This window comes from Pelmatolapia mariae, linkage group LG1 (assembly GCF_036321145.2).
Source record: "Pelmatolapia mariae isolate MD_Pm_ZW linkage group LG1, Pm_UMD_F_2, whole genome shotgun sequence".
NCBI lineage: Eukaryota > Metazoa > Chordata > Actinopteri > Cichliformes > Cichlidae > Pelmatolapia > Pelmatolapia mariae.
Genome location: NC_086227.1, coordinates 31,166,878 through 31,193,720, shown reverse-complemented (window position 1 = coordinate 31,193,720; position 26,843 = coordinate 31,166,878). Strand labels below are relative to the sequence as shown.

General features: G+C 38.9%; 1 protein-coding gene across 12 annotated transcripts in view; it reads right to left on the bottom strand.

The window, feature by feature from the left end:
- celf6 (CUGBP Elav-like family member 6) overlaps positions 1 to 26,843 on the bottom strand; it is a 149,544-nt gene that overhangs the window by 22,958 nt on the left and 99,743 nt on the right. For 3 of the 12 annotated variants that reach the window (XR_010094323.1, XR_010094331.1, XM_063478766.1), the window contains exons 4-8: positions 19,469 to 19,597; positions 15,589 to 15,668; positions 6,418 to 6,591; positions 5,371 to 5,518; positions 599 to 748 (exon numbers count right to left, since the gene is read on the bottom strand). Coding sequence is in view for 1 of the 12 variants with exons in the window: in XM_063478766.1 (XP_063334836.1) it covers positions 599 to 748; positions 5,371 to 5,518; positions 6,418 to 6,591; positions 15,589 to 15,668; positions 19,469 to 19,597 (681 nt within the window). In the remaining 11 variants the exon portion in view is untranslated. The remainder of the gene's footprint in view (positions 1 to 598; positions 749 to 5,370; positions 5,519 to 6,417; positions 6,592 to 15,588; positions 15,669 to 19,468; positions 19,598 to 26,843) is intronic. The other 9 variants (XR_010094337.1, XR_010094340.1, XR_010094332.1 and 6 more) reach the window with 8 other exon arrangements.

Genomic DNA, 26,843 nt, shown 5'->3' with positions numbered 1-26,843 from the left:
TTTCTGTTTATTTCAAAAATGCAAATACACACACAGAAGGTGCTTGGTTTGAATTTTATCTGAGGTGTGTCCTTTTACTTTTCAACCAATCTTCAACCAGTAATTGTGTACATTGTTTAGATGTCTTGATGCATTCTCAATCATCCAGGAAAGTAAATCTCCAAAAGTTGATTCTGTTCATCTGGACGTGGTCTTTGATCAGTGGGTTTTGGTCAGTGGTTGTTGATCAATGGTCATGAGAATTTGCATAATTATGATTAAGGAACTGACCTCCCAGCCCATTGTTCCTTCAGTGGACTGGTTTCAGTCATTATGCAAATATACTGTTTATAAGATTGGGGAAACCTGCAGTCAGCTGAGACTGAAGAAGTCACTTGGATGAGTGACGAAACGTTTCTCCCACAAAACGCTACGTCCAGCTGAACAGAATCAACTTTTGGAGACATTGTTTAGATGTTTAGGCAAATTTTTTTACAGCTGTTGCTGGGTGAATGTACAACAGAAGCATAATAAAAAATAACACACTGTCAGTGCTAACAGCTAACAGTGTCCAGGCCCAGAACAGACTCAAGACTCAGCTAAACCTAGATATTCTCACCTGGGTAAGGGTGAATACCATTGGTGTAAATGGGCTCGGATGTGGGCTGCCCATTGCTTTGAGGTGGGAGGGCACTGAATCCATTGACCCCAATAGGAGTAGCTATGCTGGGCACGGCTGTGGCAGAGATGCCTGGGGGTGTGCTGGTGCCTGCAAATAGATACAGAGTCATTATGAAAACTGCAGGGTGTAGGCTTCACATGCTACAAGCTGAAAATTTGGTTCAAGAAAAGTATATTCTTGTAGTGAAAAATACATGTTCTCACCTGTACTACAATATAACATGCATCTAATGGGCACAGATGTGTACATTTTGACTAGGGCTGGGTATCGTCACTGACTTCTAGAATCGACTCGATTTCGATTCACAAGGTCCCGAATCGATTTGATCCACCATTCGCTTCAATCCGATTCGATTCAATTTGAATCGGGTAAATTTTGCCTCAGACAGTCAGAAATATTATAATTCTGATCACGTATCAGTACATTTCCATATTTTTATTTCTATAAAAAGAAAGCTGACACTTGCGAGACTTTATCAAAGGTCTAAGCATCACAGCAGATGCCTTTGTGTCAAAGTAACTGAGGATAAAACACAGAAAAACATGAAGGCGACTTTCCTGGCCTGGGATTTTATAGCAGATGACCTTAAAAATATTCTGCAGTAGATCAAAAACGAAAGAAAACCATTAATCAACACATGAACATTACCTAATGCTGCTGAAGTGAAGCAGAGCAAAGTTACAGAGGTTTTATTAGAGACACAGCTAAGCCTTTTGCAATTTTGCATAATTTTAAAAACTTTAAATTTGTTCAGTAGCCTATTGAACAGCAGAAATGAGGCTTTCTTTTCGGAAGTAAGTAAAAGGAAAAAAACAGCGGCCGACAGCGCTGTAAACAACGGTAGACTTGTGCTTAATAAGCAAGTGAATAATGCAGAAAACAGATTTTTAGACGGGAAACTGTTCTTGAAGTACACTGAGAGAGAGAGAGAGAGACAGCGAGCTCTGCATGAAGTGTGATTTTATCGTGGTGGAAGCAAAACAGGAAAAGTAAGAGGGAATTCATGACGATGTCTATGTGAAGCGAAGTTTGGATCTTCTTTTGCATCTGGTTCAGTCAATATTGTTTGGAGAGAGATAAAAACCCGCAGCTTCAGAATCTAGCACAAAAAGGGCGTAAGCACAAAGCGTGGACCCGCCGAAACATCAGAATCAGCGAGCTGTCGGCTTTCAGCCCCGACCGTGTCCGTGCCGTCGGGTGAGAAAGGCGACATCTCACTGATTCTAATGCGTCGGCGGGTCCACGCTTTGTGTTTACGTCTTTGTGCAGAATCCGTGTACCTGCTCTCATTTACTGTTTTAGCTGTTTGGTGGTTGTTGAAATTTTGTGAGGTTTAACCTGAGATTCTGGCATTTCGGGCAAAGTACATTTATATTTAAAAATCGATTCAGGATTTGAATGAATCGATATCACGTTATCCAAGCCAGAATTGATTTTAATCGACAAATTGATAATCAAAACCCACCCCTAATTTTGACCCATCATACAGGTGTACTTTAATGTTGTATAAATGGCTACTTATTTAGCATGAACTAAAGACATAGCTACCAAAGTCAGTCAAAGTAGCAAATTAATTAAAGCTGGTTCTTTCACTTACCACTGCAATACAATAAAAATAACATAAAAACATTTAGATTGTAGAATGTTAAATGTTGTTCTTCTGTTTCTGAAACTGATTCACTCACAAAACAAGGTACAGTAATGTGCAGTTTAGTCCACAAGTATTTGGAGAATTAAACAATTTTTGCCCTTTGGCCTCAGTGGAGGAACAAGCAAGATATGATTGAAGATATTATTGCACACTTTCACCTTTTGGTAAAGCAAGGGTTTAACAAAAGTACTGAATTTACAGTTTGGGAATTAAAGATTTATTTATCTTTTTATAAATTACATTTCTTCTTTTAAGGTGTTCTGCCAGACCTTTACTACCACTGCCTTCAGCTACTGCTTGTTTTGTGTCTCTCTGCCTTCAGTGTTTTTCAGTTTTGTCTTCAATAACTGAAAACATTCCCTTACTCAGTTTACTCAGGTGAGTGTCTTTACTAGTAAAGAATATGCAATTTTTTTGTTGCCTTGAGAAACTCTTTTCTTATTCCTACAAGAATGCTCAAAGACATCATACCTTAATTAATGCTTCAGTTTTAAATATGATCAATCTATCTCTATTAACAGGCTATGTACCACAGATCATTAATGTGGTGGTGATTAAACCGCTACTTCAAAAGTCGTGACTTGACTTAGATGTCTTAGCAAATTATAGAAACTTCCTTTTATTTCAAAAAATCTTGAAAGCTGTAAAACAGCTAACTGATCACATGCCAAGAAATTGTTTATTTGAAGCGAGCACTAGTGAAGGCGACAAATAATCTTTCCATGGTCTCTGACAGTGAACTCATCTCTATACTTTTCCTACTAGACCTGAGTGAAGTTTTGATACCATGGAACACAATATTTTACAACAAAGATTAGAACATGCTGAAGGTATTAAAGGTAGTAGTTTGGTGGTTTGAATCATAGAGGAGTCTTCCTTAAACACTAAGGTTAATATAGAGTTCCACAGGGTTCTGTGTTGGGACCAGTTCTATTTATACTATACATGATTCCTGTTGGGAATTTTATTTGAAGGTATAGCATATGTTTTTGCTGCTCTGCAGATGATACTCAACTTTGCCATTCGATGAAGCCGCATAAGTCCTGGATGACCTCTAATTTGCTGCTTCAAATTCAGATAAATCTGAAGTTGTTGTACTTGGCCCTAAAAGAAAAATGGTGTCTAACCAGGTATTTACTCTGAATGGCATTATCTTGGTCTACAATAACACTGTGAGGACTCTTGGAGTCTTTATGTCCTTCAAACAACATATTAAAAAATATATATGACTGCTTTCTTGCATTTGTACAGTATATCTAAAATTAGAACCATCCTGGGATCAGATGCTTGTTCTCTTCACACACAAGCCCTGTACAGTTCAGAATTCATTCTGCTACTTGTGTCAGCCAGTACCATAACATGACTCCGCCATGCTCAACAGATGATGTAGTATGATTTAGCTGTAATTTCCTTCCTGGCACTTTTCTCTTTCCATCATTCTGGAAAGTGGTTGATAAAGGTGTCTCTTTATTGTAGACTTAATTATATGGCTCCTTCTTTAAGAGTGTTCCTGACTTTACAAGATGTTGTGAGTGTTTTCCTTCATCAAGGAAGGTTTGGCTTGGTTTGAGTGAACATTCAGTTTTTAATTTTAAAAAAGCAGTTATGTCTAGATGCACGCTCAATCATCCAGGTAAGGAAATCCCAGAAAGCTGTTTCTGTTTATGTGGACTTTGTGTTTCAGTGGGAGAAAATGCATCATTTGCCACTGAAAAAACAATGTCCAGATGAATCACCCTTCTGGGAATGACTGTTGATTTGGCCACTCCTAAAGTTTTGCTGTCTCTATCAGTTGGTTTTGCGAGTTTTTCAGATTAGTGAGTTTTCCTTCGATTGCAATGTCCCTTTGGACCTTATTTTTGGATTTCTAGTAAACAGTTGCCAAAGGCAACTTTAAAACTTGGACTCAATCACAGATCTTTCATCTGTGTAATTTGTCATAGAAAAACAAGGAAATATTCTCACCTGGCCACAAAACTGCTTGTTAGTCAATTATCCACTTACATTTGAGCCTTTGGAAATGGGGGGCTTTGTATACAGAATGGCTGTAATTCATAAACAGTCATTTAACAATATTTTAATACAAATTCAAATTTGTATCAAAGCTGAAATTCTGTATTTCACTCACATCTTGTTTTTTTTTATTTGTGTACAGATGCAAAATGACAAAAACTGTTATTGTCCAGATACATATAAACCTGACAGTCTACTGGATGTAGAGACCTGTGTCTTTTTTTCATACCAACTTTCCTTCTTGCGATGATATTCCAAGTTTGTCACCTTGTCGGTGCATTTTTATGCTGATGGATTTTTATTATTTTTCTTATCTAGGTGAAGGGCATTTAAGTCATGTAGGATTATGTTTTATAGGCATTACCTGGAATATGTAGGCCTTGTGGATTACAAATGCCAGGTACAGTGTCAAGCCACTTTATTTAATACATTTGCAATGACCCTGTCTTCAGGCGGCCTGCCTACTTAGTGTCGAGCCATCAAAGCTCCTCATGACAAGGGCCAAAATGATAGTTCAGACTGGGGTCCAGGATTATCTCACACAAATCTTTGCTCTTATATTGTATAAGCCAAGGACTCTGCATCCAAAGTCATCGGATTGGCTGAGTTCCCAGAAAACACTGTCATAGAGACACAGAAGGAAGGAGTGACAGACAGAAAGAGAATGAAAGAGAGATAATGTGAGAGAAGAGGAGAGAGAGACTCTATAATGTGGCTGCCAATGAGTGTAAAGGAATGCTGTACATCTTCTCCCATCATGCCTCACTCAGTACAAGGCTCTTCTTCCTTTAATTCAACAATGACAGTGTCTGCCTTAACCCAGAAAATGGGACCTACATCTTAAAAAATGTAACAAGGGCAAAACTAGAAAGGCCTTGAATGAATATATTACTACTGCTTCTATAATTCTTGCTAATGATGAAAATGTTCCAGGGCAGGAGTGAAAAATGAAAAGAGAAGTCCTGAATGGCTGTATACGTGTGCTTTTGCACATGCCTCTGCTCTTGTACCCTTACCAGCTAATAGTGTGTGTGTTAATGTATACCTGAGGAAGGTGTCATGGGAGTAGCCACCAGGCCGTTGACATTGAAAGCTGCCATTTGCTGCATTTGTGCGGCAGCGATGGCTGCCATAGGGTTCAGGTAGGACCCTTGTGTTGCTGCCATCAGGGCTGCTTGCTGTTGCATCATCTGCTGTAGGATTAAAGAGCAGTGGGGAGAGGGCGAATGGTGGGAGGGATGGAAGGAAGGACAGAAAAGGAAAGTAGGGTGAAATAGCCGCAGGATCAGAGCATGTTTACTCTCACATCTCTGTTTGCTTGGCCAATGCCTTGTTCTTGAACAGAGTGGTTTGTGTTGCCCTGCAGCTTTGCTTCCCAGCTCCTGTAAAACTGCATTGGCCTTGTGCTTATTATACAGAAACAAAAGGGTATGTGGTGAAATGAGTTTGAGAATATGTATTTGTATATGTACTGTATATGTATAAGTGTGTGAGAGGAAAAGAGGGACAACAGTGGCAGAGTTAGAGGAAAGATAGTGAGTGGGCGATTCTCACCTGTCAGGGTGAGCTGTTAGCTACTGTGTGAGTGTAAAATCTCACAGACTCCTAACTCAGGCTGTGACTTTCATGTGTGAATATGAAATGGGGATGGGAAGGGCTGACAGAGAAAGGGGTGGGTGGGGGGAATCGATGTGGGATGTTAGTAATAACGTGCACCTCTGTCTGGGTAAAAAGAAATGTGTAAGAAGATGAAAATGTTAAAAAGGCAGGCTTGCATTTGCAGTCTAGATTCACAGGCCGAGTCAGGAAATGCGGGAATGAAAAATGAATATGTATGCAAGTAAAACAGAGTAGTGCTGGGCATATGTGATTAACAGCTTCCCTGGACAAATAAAGGGATAAAAAGACACAATTTAAAAAGCAGCGCTGGATTTTTTCTTAAGCCATTTTAATTTGGGATTCTTAACAGCTATTTGATAGTGTAAATCACTTAAGGAACCATTCACTGGGAGTGCCACATGCCTAGTGGGAGAGAGTGTGAGTTCAAACCTCAAATCACAACAGTTTTTGTTTTCTTTTTTTTAAAGCTCACCGTCTCCTCCCCCGCCGGGCTGAGACTTACAGCATGAGAGTAGGCGCCATAGGCCCCAAACTGGATGGTCATGGGACTGAAGATGCCGAGCTGGCCTGCCATCTGGTGCATTCTGCGCAGGGTTCTCTCCTTATCAGTGTCAGCAAATTTGACCACCAGGCTCGACGAGGCACCCTAAAGGGGAAATTTACAAGGTTGATTAAATAGTCAACTTTGAAATTAAAAATACTTTTGTAGCTATGCTTTGATTTTTTTTACATTTTATTTTGGTATGCACCCTATTGTTAGCCAAAACTCGCTGTATAGATGTTATAAATTCATGATAAACTTGAAAAGACAAAAAGAACTGCATATTTTATATAACTACAGCAGTTCAAGAAGTCGTTGAACTGCTGTTGTTTTTAACCTGGAACAGTTTAAATATGATCTGGGAACATCTGGCAACCCTTAAAAACAAAGTTTTCAATCCCATATATTGCATTTTCATATTTCATGATACTTTTTTAACAGTATTTGTTTCCCATGGGGAAATACCTAAAAATAAAAAGTACATTTTAATGAATGTCCAAACCTTTTTTTAATTAAAACACGAGTGTGGATTCCCTGTGTGAAACAAGAGAACCGGTGTTAATCGTTAATGTCCAGTGCACATCATACTCAAGCCTTTAAGAACTCATATCTCTCAACCAAGGAGGCCACTGGAATTAAAAATTCCCGTCCTATGACTGCAGTCATTTAGCTGTCAGCATTAAATGGAAAAGAATAGTGAGTGATATTTGCTTTTGTGAACTTTCTAACTCTGCTGTATACACTGAAAGTGAACTGTGATCCTAACCAGATCCCACAGGAGTCCCAGTCCCACACTGGTGAAGCTCCACTGAATACAGCACCGGGTAATTAGGTCTGACAAAAGCCTTCGGCGTGTGGAGGGCGAAGTATTGACTAATGGCTCTGCCTTATGGCAGATATAGTTCTGTATTGATGTCCGCGCTCCTGAGTTTGCATCCAATTAAATCATTTGAGAAACAGAGACCAGAGTCAGTTCCTCATGCGACACTCAGGCAAGAAGAGAGAGAGAGAGAGACTGGGGAGGGGGGGTATGTCAGGCAAAGAAAACAGCCACACACACTGTCAAGAGGACTAGTCTCCTATTTAATTACAGGCAGTGCATGCTGGGAAAGAGCACGGAGCACCACCAGGACAGAAGGACAGAGACAGCCAGGGGGCAGTCAGGATATGATTAGTAAGATCATAAAAGCAAAGACACGGCGAGAAAAGGACTCCATAATCACAACTTGGATTCATCTTTCACAAAATGTCTCATCCTGACAGGGTCAGTACAAATTCGGGCTTTGATTTAAATTTCCATATTTTCTTGAGTTATAGAAATCAAAAATGTGAGCTGCATAGGACACACAAAGATAAGGGTGATCAGGGTGAGTGATGCTGCATACACCCGTTTCTTGTAAATGATTTTATGGGACTTTTTGTATCATATACTGAAGTTGACAAAGGTAGACCAAACTGTTCTAAAGATTCAAATTTAAGCTTAAGGTACCATTTACAAAAGGAATGTTTCCAAAGCAGAGCTATACCAACAGATAATCATAGAAATAAGCAAAATTCCATCTCGTGTAGGTGAATTTTGCAACTATATAGTACAAAAGTGTTTATCTTGCTGTAGTTGAGCTTTACTCCATGCTATCTCAAAGCAATTCATACAAAAAGTGTGTCCTATTTTTGTAAGTGCCTCATGAAATTTTAAACAGTAACAGATAAGCGATAGTGCCATTGAGAGGGCAGTTTGCCAGGGTTTTCACATGCTTTCTTTGGTCAGTTATGACTGCTGAAATAAATCTTGCATAATGCGAAGTTCATATATTTATTCAGCCTACACGCAACATTTATTATTGATTTTGTGCAATTCCCTAAAGTCAGTCACCGTTTTCTTAAACGCTATCCTCCCTTCGGCACTATTTCTTGCCTTTGTAAGTCTATAATTTTCTGTATAAAATATAACTAATATGTACTGTAAATATCTATTTAGGAAATGCAAAATGAAATAAGTTCTTTTTTTGTTTGTTTTCTTTGCAAACTATTTGAGGATGTTAACATTTTCCTATAAACATTGTACAAACACATCCAGGAGAAAATGTTGGCTCCTGCTAACTGTGAGAAAGAGGCTGGAATGGTGGAAGGAATCAGCATGGACCCCAGGGACAGTACATCTCAGATGGGATCCTATCAGAGCCAGCCAGCACCCTACCTCAGGCCAGAGGAGACCCATCTGGTGTTTCTCCCTCGATGCCATTTCAATTAGTTAAATCAATACGCCGACATGGCGGCGTTAACGGCACAGTTTTTCCCTTTCTAATTGCATTTCATTCCACCTTCTGACCTTTTTCTGTTCTTTCTCAACTTTGTGGGCCAATTGAAGGGACTGGGCTGTTGGATTTAATGAGGCTGGCACTAAGCAAACATCTTCCTCGAGCGTTGTTGCTCAAGTTTGCCTACAGCACAGGGGCTTGGCATTTAGATTACATTCATTTTCTGCTTTGTGTAGCTGTGTATTCTTATATTCATTTAATACCTCATGAAGAATGCATTGTGATCATCGGGACTGTGAAAGCCCGAGGCTCCCTGTACTCACTGCGCCGTGACTCGAGATGAGGCGAGTTTGGCCTGGTCTCGTTTCACCCAGCACAGTGTTTTGTTATAGACGACAGCACGGGAGGAGAACCACTCTGCAACGTCTGCATAGTCTTGGCACTGGCGTTAAAGCAGTACAACAGCCTCTGCAGGTGTTTTCATTTCTGCCTCTCATGTCAGAGCCAAGCATTTCCGACTTTCATAATATAAAAGCCAAGGAAAAAAAAAAAATCTTACCCTCACCTCTGAACAGGAGAATTACATATCCTCACATCTCAAGGAGACTAGATCCAAGATCTAATCAGAAAGGCAGATTTCAGTGTGATCCCTCTAACAGATTAAGAGTGTCTGTCTACATGAAGAAAGAATAGTATCTGGCCAGGTAATGAAGGAACAGGTGGTGGCAAGCAACAAGCACTGGATGCAAAGCAGCTACTCCTCACTGGTTGCAGAAAATCACAAGCTGACAAACAAACAGAATAATAACCTCGACCAGCATGACTCCTTTACCTGGAGAGAAAATGAATTTTCCGAATTTGATAAGGGCCAACAGGGAGCCTTCACTTTTGACAGGTACAACTAAGGAATTTGTCACAGGTTCAAAAACTAATCTAATTTCTTGAACAATGCACTTGACTTCTGAAAATCTCCTATATTGGATTTTGTATAGGCCACAAAATGTGTAGATGGAAAAATACACAATGGTAATTGAGGGATTAGAATACAACTACACCGGTGAAATCGCATTATGCTTTTATCTCTGCATTATTGTGATACAAAGACACCAGTGTTAAGTGTCTACAAAAAGGGGAAAAGACACATATCGTCAATCCTTTACAGACACTTGAAAACAACAATAATAACATTTATAACATGAAATTATACTGTTTTTATAACAGTATAAAAACATTTTCAATAAAGGGAAAACTGGAATTGTAATGATTGGCCACTAACTCACTAAGAACCATTTTTTCTTCACGTTATTCACTAATTTTGAATAATAAGTAAGACTTTCACAGTTGTCTCAGCTTTCTAAACTTGTAACTGACTCAAAATTATGAATTGTGTAAAAAAATAAGAATAAAAATAAGTAAAAACGCTAAAAGAAGTTTGTTTGGTAATTGGATGAACCTCTGTGGGCTTTATTTTCCACTCTCTGAACCCTACTGCATATGATGGGAAGACTGTCACTTATCTCCAGTGGATGATGGTGTGTTGGTCTTCCCTACATTTCTACTGTATATGGCTGGATCAGTATGCACATTTTGTCCATAAATAACAAGTTTTACCTTTCATTTGTAAGGAGCACAAAATAAAACTGCACCAAATGTGGTACAGTATGTCAGTTACAAGGGTTTTTGCCATGGATTTATGTTTCAAGCTTTCTGTGTTGCAGTGACAGTGTTTTCTGGCTTGGTCTTATCTCTCATTAATCCAGAACTACATTATATTATCATACACATGCACACTCTTGTTTCTGCCAAAAGCACCGAGCTCCACAGGTTCTGTCAGCCACACTGTGATACCAAACATGACAATGTCTGCAATTTGCTGGGTGTTGTTTGCCTGCCCCTGGCTTTGCCATTTGAAGTTTTGCCACCTGTGTCTCTGCAGCCTTATAGTAATTCAACAGCTGAACCGACGAGAATGCCAGTTCTGTGCTCAGTCATATTTTAACTTAATTTTGAAAGCACCTGCAATCTGCAATGAACATCAATTAAAGCTATGATCCGATCTATCGGCAGATGCCCTTAGGTGACATCCCTTACCCTTAAGCTTCATTAAAGCCATTTGTTTTGGGCCAGTGTTTTTTGGTATTATTTATAGCACGTGTGTGTGTGCCAGGTAACACAGATGCTGTAGTGAGAACATTAAGAGGAAAAGAGAGACAGAGTGAGAGAAAAATCTTTGTTCAAGGTTCATCCAGACCTCACAGCTGGCAGGAGGCAGTGAGCAGAGCAACCCACTCTCTGAATCCTACCTCCTGTTAGTTAGTTGTTGACGACATGTGGCAGTAATATTATCCAAATTAACTGCATCCCCTATTGGTACCAAAGCCTTAGTTGGATACTAATGGCCACCTTGCCTATTAATCTGAGAGGAAGCTGGATTTGGGCAGAGGCGGACAACAGGTGCAGGGATAGAGGGAGAAAGATATGGATAATATAGATTATTAATGAACAATTGGATCTCTTGATCTGCCCCAGGTTTATTTGGGGCTCCATATGTTGCCTTGGACAGTTCATCTGCAACAGAGCTCAGGTAAGTTATTGACATGGTCTAATGCGACTGCATTTGTGAAACAAAGTAGACAACATACACAAACTGTGCAAAGGTAGCCAGCATGAGTTAAACTTGTTGAAAAAGAAAGAAAAAAAAACATCCTTGTGCCTCAGTCAATTATGTAAACTTTCTAGTTTCTCTACAAGATATTTTAAGTAAAGACAAACATTTTGATTATAATCAAATTTCAAAAACAGTCCCAATATAAGTGCACATGATCAATGCACAACATGACTTTTTTTTGGCTCTCAGCCCGCTACCCAGTGAATTTTGACACTCGATATATATATGCCACAATGTTGGTTGCACACTATATTCTCACGCAAAGTTAAAACATCTCGTCCACTTATTTCCCTTTTTCACTACTTCAATGTAATGCAAAATGAGGATGCATCAAAAAGATGTGTAAATTAAATCTGGCTTCCAAGACACTATCTGGCTGCCAGGAAGCATCCGTAAATATTTATGGCGGAACATCAGTGAAGTGTGTGAAGGTGCGGATGTCTGCCAGAAAGTGTGTGCATGCTCATGTGTGTGTCCAGCTGTGTAGTACCCAACACACACAGCACTGGCATGGAGGTGCTTCGTAATTCATCATTTCTTTTACTTAAGCGCTTTTTGGTAACGTTGTTCAACCCTAACAGAAGCGTATCCAATTCATAATGAACTGCTGTTTGACAAGAGTTACAGGTTTAGTGGTCTCATTCTTCAGCTAAAGAAATAAACACCAACTAATGCTATTTCAGACATTCATCAAACCAGTCTCCCACATTTTACCCAGTATTTACAATTCCTTGCATAGTTACATACGTGGTAATCTATATTCCAGATTACTTTCTATCCGAAGGATGCAAGGTCTTGCATTTGATGTCAGCAACTGTTGTTCTTTGTAATGAGTCAACGGGCGTATTGAGTGTTATACTTATGTAGTTTTCCTATTTCTGTATAATTTTCAACATCAAGGTTTTTTTTGATGGTTTGATATAAATGAGCTTTTATAAACCTACACAAAAAATAATCTCTCTCTATCCTCATTTGTGACCCACAAGACGTTTAGGCAGTTTAGTCTGAAACTGTAGTTAGCCAGCAGTGCATAAAGTGTGATTGCAGGAGTCTATAAAAGCATAGACACCAGTTATAATGCTGTCTCTTATTATATGTCATGTTAAGCCAATGCAATTCAGTTTTGTTTTTATAGCAGTACCTCACAACAACAGTTGCCTCAAGGCACTTCATACTGCAAGGTAAAGACCCTACAATATTAGACAGAAAATCCCAGCAATGAGGTGTTCCTCTATGAGCACTGAGCAACAGTGGGAAGGAAAAACTCCCTTTTAAAAGGAAAAAGGCATCCCTTAAAAAAAAAATTAATTCTAAGAACCACAAGACTGCACCCTGAGAGCAAAATGCTCTGTTAGTATAATATAATACTGTGAGGTCTTTAAGATATGATGGGGCCTGATTATACAAGACTTTGGATGTGAGGATTAACTTCTGGATTTAACAGGGAGACAGTGAATATGAGAGAAATATGATGCCTCTTTCTAGTCCCTGTTAGTACTCTAGCTCCAATATTTTGGATCAACTCAAGCCTTTTCAGGGATAAGGAATTACAAAAGTTTAACAAATGCATGGGCTAGTTTTTTGGAATCACTCTGACACATAGTGTTTAGAATTCTAATAATAATGTCTAGATGAAAGAAAGCAGTGCCACATATTTGTTTAATGTGCATGTTGAATGGTTGATGGTCAAAAGTTACTCTAAGATGACTTACAGTGAAACTTACAGTTTCTTGGTATATTTGGTGATTTGTGCCATGTGACTTTATATATAAATATAAATGGATATCATCTGTATAGCTAAGGAAATGTATACAAAGTTTTCTAGTACTATTACCATAGGGAAGCATATATAACATAAAAAGGTTTCAGTCCCAGCACAAAACCCTGTGGAACTCCATGTCATTTTATGTGTGAGAAAACACTCCTCATAGCACATTTCTTTTAATGCCAACAGTGTATTGTAGTCAATGTAGAAAAATAATGCGAACACCAGTACTGAATACTGCACTGAGATCTAGCAGGACAAGCACAGAGACAAACTCTAAATCCTTACTGAAGCTCTTCAGATAAACTGTTACTCTGCAAATGATCACTTAGTTAATTTAAAACAAATCTTTTGAGAGCTTTCAAAATGAAAGAAAGACTGGAAATCAGCCCATAATTAGCTAATTCAGCAGGATCAAGTAAGTTAAAAAAAAAAAATTTATTAAATTACAGCAACCTCAAAAGCCTGTGATGCATAGCCTGTTAATAAAGATAAATTGATCATATGTAAAATCAAAGTACTAATTAATAGCCAGCAATTGTCAGCTGAGGATTGGACCGCCAGGGCTCCGTCCCAATCACTACTGGGATCATCTGGACATATAAACCCCTCCACAATGATAAGGTGGTGATTTAGAGAGATTGGGTGAAGGGCTTAGCCATTTCAGAGGGCTCATCCAAATCGAACGGAGCCATTTAAGGTGGTTTAGGAATCTGACTGAAACTATTAATACTAAGAACTAAAGGAATACAAGGCTCAACATGAAAAGACACTAAAAAGACACAGTACAGAAAAGCAGAATGGCTCCTGCTTTCTTGAATGACAAATAGAAAGATTTCCTGCCTTTATGGAAGTAGCAGTCTATTTTTGCAGGCAATATAAATTAGTGGAATGTCATTTCCTCTTTAACATATGTGTTGTCTCCTTTAAGGAACAGGTTTTCTAAATAATAATAATAATAATAATAATAATATTAACTTTATATATTTATTAACAATATGTTTTATTTATTTTAGCTTTTGCAGATAAGCATGGCTACATAATTGTACCTTAAAATGTAATGCTGCTTCCGTTACTCTCTAGATCTCACAGCCACTGCTGCTCCTCTTTGTCTCATGCTGGTTGAGAGAGGAGGGACCAAATTTGAGTATTATTTTACAAAAAGTAACCAAATATATTTCTGCTTTTTACATCTTTAGGCAATTTGATCTATAAATAAGCTTGGAAGGTGTATTATTATTGACAATGTAACGTGTCCGCAACCCTTGTACTTTGATAGATAATACCCGGGGTTTGATGAGGAAATGTAAAGCCAAAAGTTAATGGAGGGGTGATAAACTGTAAGTGTCTCACAATATTATAAAGGACTTAATGCTGAAATGTCAGGAAGCAGTTAAGGAAGCAAAAGCAGCTTATTAATCTGACCTCATTTTGAAGATCCATCCTAACTCTAGGGTGCTTTTCAATATTATTGACTTACTTGTTAACCTCCCTTCTAGTCTCTGTAATGAGGCTTTCCATGATAAGTGTTTTCAAGTGTTTTAAATATTTAATATTCTTTAACAAAAAGTAGTCCCATGACAGGGACCAAGCTATCACTGTTAATAATTTGAGTTTGATGAGATGTTTTCAAGACATTTCTCCAACACCGCTTAAAGAAACTGACTTTCATCTATCCTCTTCATATTACAAATGATTCAGTAATCGGTGCATGCGTTACATTTTTGCGGGCAGTTTAACTTGTGTAGTTTTTTTCCCCTTTGACTACAAAATGTTCACCTTGTCGTTTGTAGGAATATGATTGTGGATTCAGTTTTCAGTCCAGCATATTTTTTCCTGCTATATAATACTAAAGAAAAGATTAATTTCAATGTAGATACTAACTATGGGAATCATTTGTCTGTCAATTAGATTTCCAGAGACTTGCAGAATCATTGTGAAAAGTGCATTAAACGTACTCTGCACTGCACATGGTGGCCTTACTTACTAGCACCTTAATAAGGCAATTCATGTAGGTGGTGCGTGTTTTTTGAATGCATGATATAGTTTACTACGATATAAAAAAAGAAAAAAGAAATATGCTCAGAATTGAGTTTCAAAAGAGGTGCACATTATGCAGTGGGAGTAGTCATGTGGAAAAGAAAAAAAAAGACAGTGGCTGCCTCTTGGCAGGGTAGAAGGTGTCAACAAGTTTACCAATGTTGTTGTTTTAGACTAGTCTGCCTCAGTGATTTTATAGAACTCAGACCATAGGCAAAACAGAAAACAGTAAATATGAGCAACCTTTGGAAAACTTTCACAGAAAACTGCTCACATCAAGTGTAAAACACAATTGCTTGCAACTGTAGTAAATGAACATGACAACTCATGGCAGCAATTATGACAGTACTTGTTATGAGCTTGTTACTCACAGGCATAGTCTGACCACCATGCAAGCTGTTGATGGCGGCCTGTGCTTCTGCATGGCTGGAGAACTTGACAAAGGCACAGCCTGCACAGATAGAAAGAGAGAAAGAGAGGAGAGGCGGGGAGATCAGCAGGATGGCCTTGAATACCATTGTTTTCATGTTATCTGGTTTGTAAATATATTCTGCCACTTGTGTGTTGAGTGCATAACTGAATAAATCAAGCTAATTGTACTAAAGGCATTAGCTGCTTGGAACACCCTGTCTCTTGCCCATTTCTAATTTGACCCCCACCACTTTAGAGCATGGAGCCAAGGCATTTACTATCATGACTTGTTTGTGATTATTAATCTGTTTAATATTTACACATTGTGATTTGTGTGCAGTCACTCATAAAAGAGATTATGATGACAAAGGCATAGCATTATAATCTGCCTATCTAACCGAATCTTTCCTCGAATATAATTTCAGATGAGGGGGTGCTTTGCTCAAGGGACATTCAAATCATCTTAAATCTATTTTGTAGTTAATACACAAAAGAAAAGTCAACAAAAAAGCTGGCCAGAAGACAAGGAAGCAGGCTTTGGTAGCATTACTCTGGAGCCACATTGCATTAAAAATTCAAATAATATTAAAAATAATTTAAGTAGATAATATTGCAATAGTATTACAACGTGAGTTTTGGAATGCTGCACGACTAAAGCGTATCTGTTAGTATAGTCTCAGTAAGGACAAGCATTATATTAATATCATAAAGGGAAAGCTGGTGAACTGAAATGCAGTGGAACTGAAATGTGGTAATTTTGCAGAAAGCCATTAAATGAAACAAGAGCTATTTCTCTAAGCTTTATGGTTGTCATAGACTGCACAGGGTATTCTGTTATGTCCTATTCTTATCCTTGCCTTCAGGTAGCTCATGTGTTAAGTCAAGAGATACCTAATTAACAAACTCATGGATTAATTCTCCCCATTTTTTATTAATTGAGTAGCAGCAGTGTCAAAGAACCAGACAGGCTTTTCCTGGGTTCAATCCCTGGTTTCTTGCGAACTGCAGATATCGGTTTTAAAATAGTTACACACATTCATTCTACATGACCAAAGGAGTGATGATTCTTTTAAACTACAAACACTAATAGGTAGGCTCAGGAGCTTTTTTGTGTCTGGCAGCAATCCATTCACTTCTACCTCTCAGGAGTCAGCTTTGCTTTCCCAACAAACAAATTAATAATTTACTGACAAAATCAAATAGATAGAACTGTGGCAGGACAATTTCCACGTTTACCTCAGGCTTTGCACACACTTTCAAGCCATACAATAAATTGTTAGCAAGTGAAACTGTTATGTGTGAAAATGTGGTGAGTAGTAAAGGCCATGCGTTCTGTACTGTCAGTGTCCTCAAAGCTGTATAGATCTACAGAGGCAAAGTGATAAGTCAAACAAGCCCTTGATTCTGTCATAGCATTCTAGCACCCTTTTATTTCACTTGAACCCCCCTCCGGGAAGTGGCAGGCAAGGTCTTCATTTGTCCAGCTGAAATACATCAACTTACTGTGTACCATTTGACTGTAGCTCTGTCTTTTGGAAGAATAAACACATTTAACCTTTGTAGCTTAAATAAAAAGGGATCCGTTTTTTCTCGAAAAAGCCTTCTAGTTTTCTAAGGCAAGATAACTCGCTGCTTGTTCCCTAACAAGGCCATCATATATTGTGCCAGGGTCACCGTGATCCCAGCAACGTAGCCCAGACAGACCAGACTCTTAACTGCGGGGCTTGCATACACCATCACCAAAGTCATGCTGAACATACAATGTTGTCAAAATTTCTCATCAAAAAATAGTCTGTAGCTTTGCTTTTGCTGACCTAAAAAAAAGTAAAGGGACACGGAGCACAACAACTCGAAAGAACTGGGAAGTGCTACAGCCTCATAAATTATAGTGCACTGTTGGGTTTTTGAATTTGATGGCTCAGAATGAGTTGGAGAAAAAGGAAAAAGAGAGATTGTATTGCTTTCAAGCGAGAGGATCTGCACTGCCTTTTGAATTCCCGGGGTAATAATATGTATGCATGAATTCCATCCCTCTGGATGGGTGACATTTATAACACAACTTAATTATAGACCTAAAAGCCATCTCTCTATTATTCCTGACAATTCGGGGCTCTATTCAACTCTGGCAGCAAGTGTTGCACTTTGAAAGTACTTTGAGGAGCAGCGCCATAGAGAGATGGATGTTAAACTTCTCGGCCTTTTTATTGGGTGAAGAGGGGTGCTGAAAAGCCTCTGAGTAGCATAAATTTACATCAACAGGGGACAAAGCCTCTACCATGGAACAGATAGCACTGTCAATTTCAAGGTCTGTCTCATTCAAATTATGGGAACCTCATCCCGAGCGAGGCGGCTGGCAAAATAATTTGCCGTAACATCCCGTAATGATTGCATAGGACTGTTGCACGGTGACTGATAGGCCCAGATACCTATATATGAGACCTTTGTCTGGTGGTGGCATTCATAGTTAACATTACTTTACAGTTTCCATTTCATAGCAGTGAAACTTGAAGAGAAATGAATGATCAAGTCTGTGATAATAGAGACAAATAACAAAGCGGGAAAGTATGGCATGTGAAGAGAGACAAAGAAAGAGTTGAGGTGTGGGGTGCAGGAGGGTGAAAAGAAGTGAAAGCACGAATGAGGGAGAAAACTAGCTCCTGTCTGACACAGCAGCACCGGCCTTATTTCATTTTATGTGCTGTCAATCAGCTTGAGGCATCTGAGCAGACAGAAAGAGAGGGAGTCAGATAAGAAGGAAGAGACAGCAAAAGAGGAAACAAGGCAGGGAGAAGGAAAGGTACTGGGCTGCTGGGGCAATGCAGAGCAATAGACCCGGGATTAACAGTGAGGGGAACAGATGTAGACACAGATAGGTGTGTGGTTCAGTATAGCCAGGCTTTCTCTTTGATATACTCAGAAGGCTTTGCAAGATTATCATCCTCTCTCTTTTGCCTTCCCACACATCTCTCACACACATTCAGAAGCTTCATGTAGAAGAATAAATCACAGTCAACAAAAAGAAAAGATGGTAGAGGTTCAGCGCAATATCGTGGGCTTTATTGCTCCAAATTTGGCTGTGAGAGCGAGAGAGACCCATCAAAATTTGATTAGGAGCCTTTTGCACTCTGTGAACAATCACACCTTCATCACATATTTTACATCCATCTTTAATTTGAACATGCTCTGCTAACCAAATATCATATAAGCAACGGACAAGAATGCATAAGCTGTTCCCGAATACAGGCAAATCTGCCGCACAGTGAGTGACGGCAGCAAAACCCAGAGCCTGGCTGCTTTATTTACAGTAGGGCATTATTGTCCAATGGTGTCTCTGGGGAGGGATGATGGGAATGTGGGAAACAAACATGATTACACCCCTCTGCTTTTCAGATAACAGGAAGAAGGGGAGAAGGAGAGGGGTGAGCAGAAAGACGAGGTGTTGTGTGATGTATTTGTTGAGTACAAGCACAGGGTGGAGGGGAGCTGCCGTGATGAAGAGACAACATGAGAAGAAGTTCGGGGAGGAAAGAAAAAAGAAGCGAAAGGTGGCATGAGGACAAAAGAAAACAAAATACAAAACGTAGTGAGAAAAAGAACGTGGGAGGAAGGATGTGTTGAGGCACAGTGACAATGATGTATGAAAGGTACGCTTGCGCGACATATAAGAGAGTGAAAAAAAACAAAAAGGGAGGATTACAGACAATGTCAATGAGTGCACCATGGGTGAAGCATGGTGCTAAAAATGTAAAGAGTAGAAAGTGAAATAGAACACAAAGACAGAAGGACTAAGAAAAACGGAAGAAGGGGGTAAAAAAGAGTTGGAGGTGTGTGGGCTCTGACCCTTACTGGCCCCATCAGGCCCTCGGAGGACGGTGCACTCCTCAATCTGGCCGAAGGTCTCGAACAGCCGCCGGACATCATCCTCACTTTGCTGCTTGCCGAGCATCCCAACAAACAGCTTCCTGTCTTCTAGATAGGAAGAGAGAAAAGGGAAGGAAGAGGGTCGAGGGAGGGTGGAGTAGAGGAGAGAAGAGAGAAATGGTACAGCTGATGGCACCGTTCTGCAGAGCTGAAAGGAACTTGTGCAACTCAAACCCCCCTTTTATCAGCAGTCTGCTGTGTTGTTGTGGCTGCTGCTGCTGTTGTTATTGTTGTTGATCTTATTGTTCTGTGGTGTGCCACCCCACCCTGGTATGAGGGAGATATATTCTTGTTTCCAGTGAGCTATTCAAGTCTGCCACAGTGATGCTTGATACAGATGCCGCTTGGAGCGGTGTGGGTTTCAGGTAGAGGTAGAAAGAGAGCAGGAATGTTTTGCTCAGCTAGAGAAACTGTCAGATCGCCTGGTTGCAAACTTGAAAGGGAACACGGAGCAAGAACATGTTACTACATTTTCTCATCACCAAAGCCATAAGAATTATGTTACACATGAGTAAACTCTATGTCAAGGGTCAAGGTATGAAAAATAATTTTTTATTTTAAAGGTCTTTCTTGAAATCCAGTGTATTAAAAAAGAGTGTTTTTCATTGTGCACTATTCATTGTTTTCTCTACCAGTTCCTGTTTATTTGTACTATACTTAAAAGAAAAAAAATGACAATTCAGCTCATGATATTTTTTCACCATGAACGATTCTTAAGTTTGGGAAGCTAAAGCTATGAGACATTAAGAATTAAAAAGAATTATAAATAATAAATAATATCACATTCAGTGATAGCGCCCATTAAAACAATGGCAGATGTGATTTAGTATGATTTTATTGTGAATAATTTGAATCATAGGTTCCTATATTTGCCATTTTTTAATTTAATTTAATTTCCCACAAATAAGAACTGGTACAAGATAAATTAATATAGCACAATATATAGACAGAATTGGTCTCCTTAAAATGAATGAACACAGTACTAAACACAGCAGAAAGTACTGAAAAATATTTCTGTTGGTGCTGTTGTGGTGCAATTAGATAGTCTCTTTCATATTACTGCCCAGAGTCAGCTGGGATAGACTCCAGCCCCCCACGATCCTGAACTGGATAAATGGTTGAGAAAATGGATGGATGAATGGAAAATTAGGAAATTCAAAAGACCTATGCCAACTGCAGAAAAAAATGAAGCTATCATATCAGCACTAGACATGAATCATGGAAAGATCAGGGCATCAGATCTATCAAACTGTTTGTACAAAGTAAGAAAAAAGTCCTGTGTGAATGATAATAATAATAATAATGTGAAACAATCCTGACTGTACAGTCAAAACCTTAAATCAAGCACGATTTAACATCTTTATCATCAAGCATTTCCTCAGCAAATTTATTGGATTCTCCTTATTACATTTGAAGGGCAACTTCACCTAGCAGTCTCACACTGCCCTAGCTGATATCCAGAAGGAGGCACTCACATTCACATGTATAGGCTCTATACCACTAAACTTTAGCCAGTCAGAAAGCTGGATTTTTATAATTAATCTTCCTGGTGCCCTGGCATTAGACAGAGCATTCATCTTCTTTACATCTTTTACATTATGCATCTCCTATTCCACCGTGTTGTGGAATGAAATGGCTACTAGCAAGAACCTATCGCCAGAACTGATGGAAAGTGGCAGGAAGAGGAAAACGAGTTTATTGGAAATGACACTGTTGATCTTCAACGTGAGTCATTTGACTGGTAGGGGGTGGGTGAGGAGCGAGGAGGAGTGGAGGGTGGGAGCATCACCTGGGCCTCAACAGATGTGACGCCTCCTGTACCTGCCAGGCCCCATTAGACGCAGCTGTTCTAAAAATAAAGCACCAGGGCTTCCTTTTTGCAGCGGGGAAATCGGATCCTGTTCCATTCCTGTAAAGTTCAAATGAGACACATGCCTGCTAGCCGCTTGGCCACACAAATGAGCACCTGCATAATCAATAAGGCCACGGTAGCTGGTCTCCACTGCTGGTGTTGTAGCAGTGGTGCCAGTTCATGTTCCTATAGTCACGCCTTGCACAGTAGGATTTCTTAAACCCACCAGCTGAGTCTGATTTTTTTACTGCTTATTAATGTCTCTCCCCTGTTGGACCTCTAGGATTGGAAATGAGAGACAGCCCTGAGGAGATCACCACAACGACTTACATCAACTGAAATTTAGCAATGACCAAAAGGCGTAAAGACGTCTAGGATGGTTCTGGGAATCAGTCAGTCATTGTTGAACAGGTGGTAGAGAGTGAAATAGGGTCGACCCCTGTCAATGGCACCAAAGGTGAAAGTGGTACACGTCCAAGAGACTTTGCCATGTGTGTCCCCTCCATCTTTCAGGTTTTTACTGAGGTGTCACTGTTACAACTTAAATGGGCAGAGTGCAGTTTTACAGGCCTCCTGCAGTGTGTTAATGTTTTGGGACAAAAGTCTCATCTCGGCCCTGGCCCGAGGAGATCTAATGGCGGCTTTACAAGGCTAATTAACAAGCCATGAGCGAGGTAATGAACTTTCCAAATGTGCTGGCAAACGCAAAAATAAATTACACCCCAGTGAAGGCATTAAAGGAAGTGTGAGTGTACTTCTGAGCCTTCCTTTGGGAGAGCCACAGTGAGAAAATGAATTTGGAGCTGCTATCTTTTCATTGCCTGACCTAAGTGTGTCTCAGTCGGCCCACTGCATGCCCTGGCCAGTGTATAGATTGCTATTAATTAGTCCACTTTGCACCTGTCTCCAAAGCAGCTCTTATTGGATTTTGCAAGTTCCCACTCATCTCCTATGGCCACTCGCAAGCCTTAAATTGGCATTTTATGAATATGAATAAATATCCCGTAATGCACCCTCTGCACAAGGAGATGATTCCATGACTCTAAATGAGTCCAATGAGTTATCTGTTAAAAGTGGCAAGCGGAGGAAAAAAAAATACTCCTGTCTAGTAGTCATGTATTTGCATTAACAGGGTCAAGGACTTTCCTATGGAATTGACTGAGATGACAAAAGTAGGGGGAAAAAAATCATTACACTGACTGACCTCTTTGTACTTATCTCTCATTGAGAGTGGCTCATCTTATCCTTCTAACGGAGATGAGCCACACAGCTGGAGAACATTTGTGCTCTACAACACTTCTCTGCTCTTCTATGAAGAGACCTTTGTAATCTGTTCTTTAAACAACTACTTTAATATCTTGTACAAATGCATGCATTGTTATTAAGACATGTATTTACATAATTTAAATCACATTTAAATAATATTAAAACACGTCTTAAATGGAAGAAAACTAGATTCACAGATACATATTTAGCACTTTTCCACATGCTTGTTAGCATTCGTGCCCTTTTGGCGTATGTGTATACTTGTTGTCATGTGATCAGAGATAAATTGAGGTCCTCTAACACACACTGTCATTCCATACATTTTTGTTTTCCTTTTTCACCCCAACACTTGACTGGAAGTGGGAGCAATTGTGTGGAAAATGGCTCCATGTCAGTCTCCAGCCATGTCCACAGTAAGGTGGCATGTGGACAGCTCCATTTCATGAATGCAAATAAAAAGGGAGATCAAAAAAAGTTATCAAAACACTACTGACATCTGACAATTGCTTGTCTCAGGAAGCCTTTTCATTTCAGCACCCGGTATATTAAAAATTAATGGATTTTGCACAGATGCCATATGCTGTCAGGACTGATGCTTCTCTCTCAGGAATAAAGTGCTACTTGTGTTGTAGGCTGCAGTATATGCATATAGATTTTGTCTTTTCCCCCTTTGTCTCTGTTGCTCTCCGTATATATTTCTCTTTACCCTTTATTGTCATCCCTCACCCTTGCCTGTCTCCCCAGGCAAAGAATCAGTTGCTCTGAAGTCTACTTTTCAAAAGTTTCTGCTTTTGTTTGCCAATAACGTGAATATTCTCTTTAAAGAATTACTCTCTTGCTCCTGTGTAGTGGTAAATATTTTTTTTTTCCACAGTTCTATCACTTATTGCCTGTTGGCAGTATAGTCAGGGAAGCTTGCTAGTTGTAAGTGTTCAGAAAGCACGGACAGCTGCATCCAACGATAAAAGATGCATGCTAGTCCGCTGGGTGCATTTCAAATGCAGAGTAATGTTCCAGGCAGCACAACAAAGAAGTTGTGCTTCTTATGGACTCATTAGAAAAGCCTGATGCTGGTACGCTGCTGCCTGGGAGGCCTGCCACCAGACATGCTCGCATATGTAGGCGTGCAGACTGGGTGCACAAAATGTTGGGAACTGCTGCTTAATATAGAGTTAGACTTGGTTTGTAATCATCTGTGTATTTCCCTGTTGTGTAAATGCTACAGGGGCATGCCTGAAATCAAAAGTGGCCATTTGCTTTCAGAATAAGCATTTTAGATTATTAACATTAAATATTTATAGAACATGGAGGGAAAAAAATCCTAAATAGTGACTTGTTAGATACATTCACTGTTGTTAAAGGTACCATTTTCTCATGTAGCGGTGTTTTAACTCTCTAATAATACTTTTACACCCTTAAAAGACTGAATTTCCCTTATGAAGTTACATAAGGGACTAATTCAAATTCACCTTCTACAACTTTTCTAGTTACTTTCTCAGTGCTACTTTTTAGAAGTTAATTAAGTACATAGTAGACCTGTTATTAAAGAAAAATGTATTACTTGCAATCTTATAGAAATAAATCAACGTAAGTAAATAGGCATGAATTAAAAAAAAATACAGGCGAAGTTGCTACACATCTTAGAGATACATCTAGATCTTCCTATACCATGGTGCCAGGCGATATAAGGCAATGTAACTCCCCCACCCAAGATTACAATTACTAGTCTTGCTGACATTCCAAATGTATTTCAGTGTTATGGATATACTTGCATTTTAATAACTTCCTATTTTTTAGATGTCACATACTTTGCCTTGCCCTCTTCTGGATTTCTTTGTTTTTTTACACACTTGTTACATTTAAATATTTCAGATCAAATACAAATCCAGAAATGACATTTTATTTATTTATTTTTCTTTAGCCATTTAGAGTTGAACTTGCTGGGGTGTTTCAGATCATTGTCCTGCTGTGCTTCAGAGTGTGAGTGTGCTTCAGCTTTGGGGCAAGAACCGATGATCAGGTATTCTCCCTCAGGATTTTCGGGTGTAGAGAATTAATGATTCCTTCAATTATGGCCGATCATCCAGGTCCCGAAGCAGCAAAGAAGCCCCAGACCATCTTATTACCGCCACAATGTTTGAGTTGGTTTGGTGTTCTTTTTATGAAACCCTGGGTTAGTTTTATGCCAGACGTACTGTAACCAGACACAAACCTTACAAAAAGTTCAGCTTTTGTTTCATTAGTCGTCAGAAGATTTTTCCAAAACTCTTCAAGCTCATGAAGATCATGACGTGTTTTGGCAATTGTGACAAACTTTTGTGTTTTTTGTCAATTTTTTAGATGTTGTTATGGGTTCTTTTGTGACCTCCTAGGTGGGCCGTCAGTGCAGTCTTGGAGTAATTCCTGGGAAGGTTCACCACTGTTCTGAGTTTTCTCTATTTGTTCATAATGGCTCTCACCATGGTTCACTGGAGCCCCAAAGCCTTAGAAATGGCTTTGTGACCCCAGATATCAATGACTTTCTTTCTCAGCTTTTTGTTTTAGATTGTGGCTTGATGTGTTTTTTGGGGTTTTTTTTTAGATCTTTTAACCTACTTCAATTTGTCAGACGGGTTTTATTTAAGTGCCTTTTTGATTCAAGAGATCTGGCAGTAAATGGGCCTAAGAGTAACTGGGGAAAATGAACTCAGCCATGATTAAAATATGGTTAATTGCAGTTAATTCATGATTTAACAAGGGGGGCAATTACTTTTTCACATAGGTCACTTAGCGATGGTGGTGACTCTCAATGTGGACCCAGTGAAAACCTAGTGAGAATCAATAAGTAATCAAATCAATAAGTGAAATCAATGATAGAATCAGAATTGCTAAATTCTGATCAGTTCTCATCCCTATTGTATATATTACATTGTCGCTGTTCAAAGTGCCACATAATATCATTAAGGAATTACATAAGGTACTTTGCATTTAGAGGAACAAATTCAATTAGTTAAAAAAATTATATACAAAATTAAAATTAATTTAGAAAAAAAGAATGTTTTGTAATACCATAAAACATGGAGGTCTGGAAATTTTAGATTTTAGCTGCTAAATAACTTATTTTAAATTAAAAGGATTAATGAGTACCCAAAAAACAAGCAAAGTATTGAGTATTTTCTCCTGTTTAATGTGGTTGAAGGTATTAGATACTTCTAAAATGTTATTTCTCTGTTGTTAAGAGTCAAACTAGGTTGGCAAGGTTGCATAAACAAACACTAAAAACTTGGTTATTTTGCTTACAAGCATAACTTCTCCCTACACAGGTACTTAATATGTAGTTATGACAAAACAGAAAACTACATGCTGTATATCATAAAATCTAATATGTGTTAAAGTTGACTTTTTAACTCCTGCAGGTACCTGATTTATCTCTGTAGATAGGAAAACTTTAGGCTAGTAATTGATTTTCTCTAATAATGTTGCTTTTGTTAAAACAGGTTTCTGATGTCAATACCTGGGTTTTTTCAGACTGTTCCACAAAATCACCTAGTAGTGCTTTGTATTCCTCCAAATGTCACTTATATGTCCAGTCATTGCAGAAGAATCAGATTATTTATGTAGGTGGCATAACCCAGAGTTGCACTGAAAGTCTGAGGTGTATAACAGGAACAGCACAGTCCCTTGTGGAGCTGCTGTACTACACATCACTAAATCAGACAAAACACTGGCCAGTCTCACATACTGGGGCCTGTCTGTCAGGTAGTCAGTAATCCACAAGATGTTGGGAAGGTTGCTTGACATTTCATGTAGCTTCTCCCTCAGTAGCTGCTACTGTAGGAGAAGATACATAAGCTACATAAAATGTGATAGTGTTGAACACACTTGAGAAATCAGAGAAGATAATTCTATTTTATTCTATCATATATATATATGCACATATACACATACACATATATCTATATATACATATATCTATATATATCTATATATATATATCTATATATATCTATATCTATATATATATATATATATATATATATCTATATATATATATATATATATATATATATATATATATATATATATATATATATATATTAGTGCTGTCCGTTAATCTCGTTAAGATGACGTTAACGCTATAACCGCATTAACGCGGCAAACCTCCATTAGCGAGTTAGCGCAGATCACCCCGTGCGT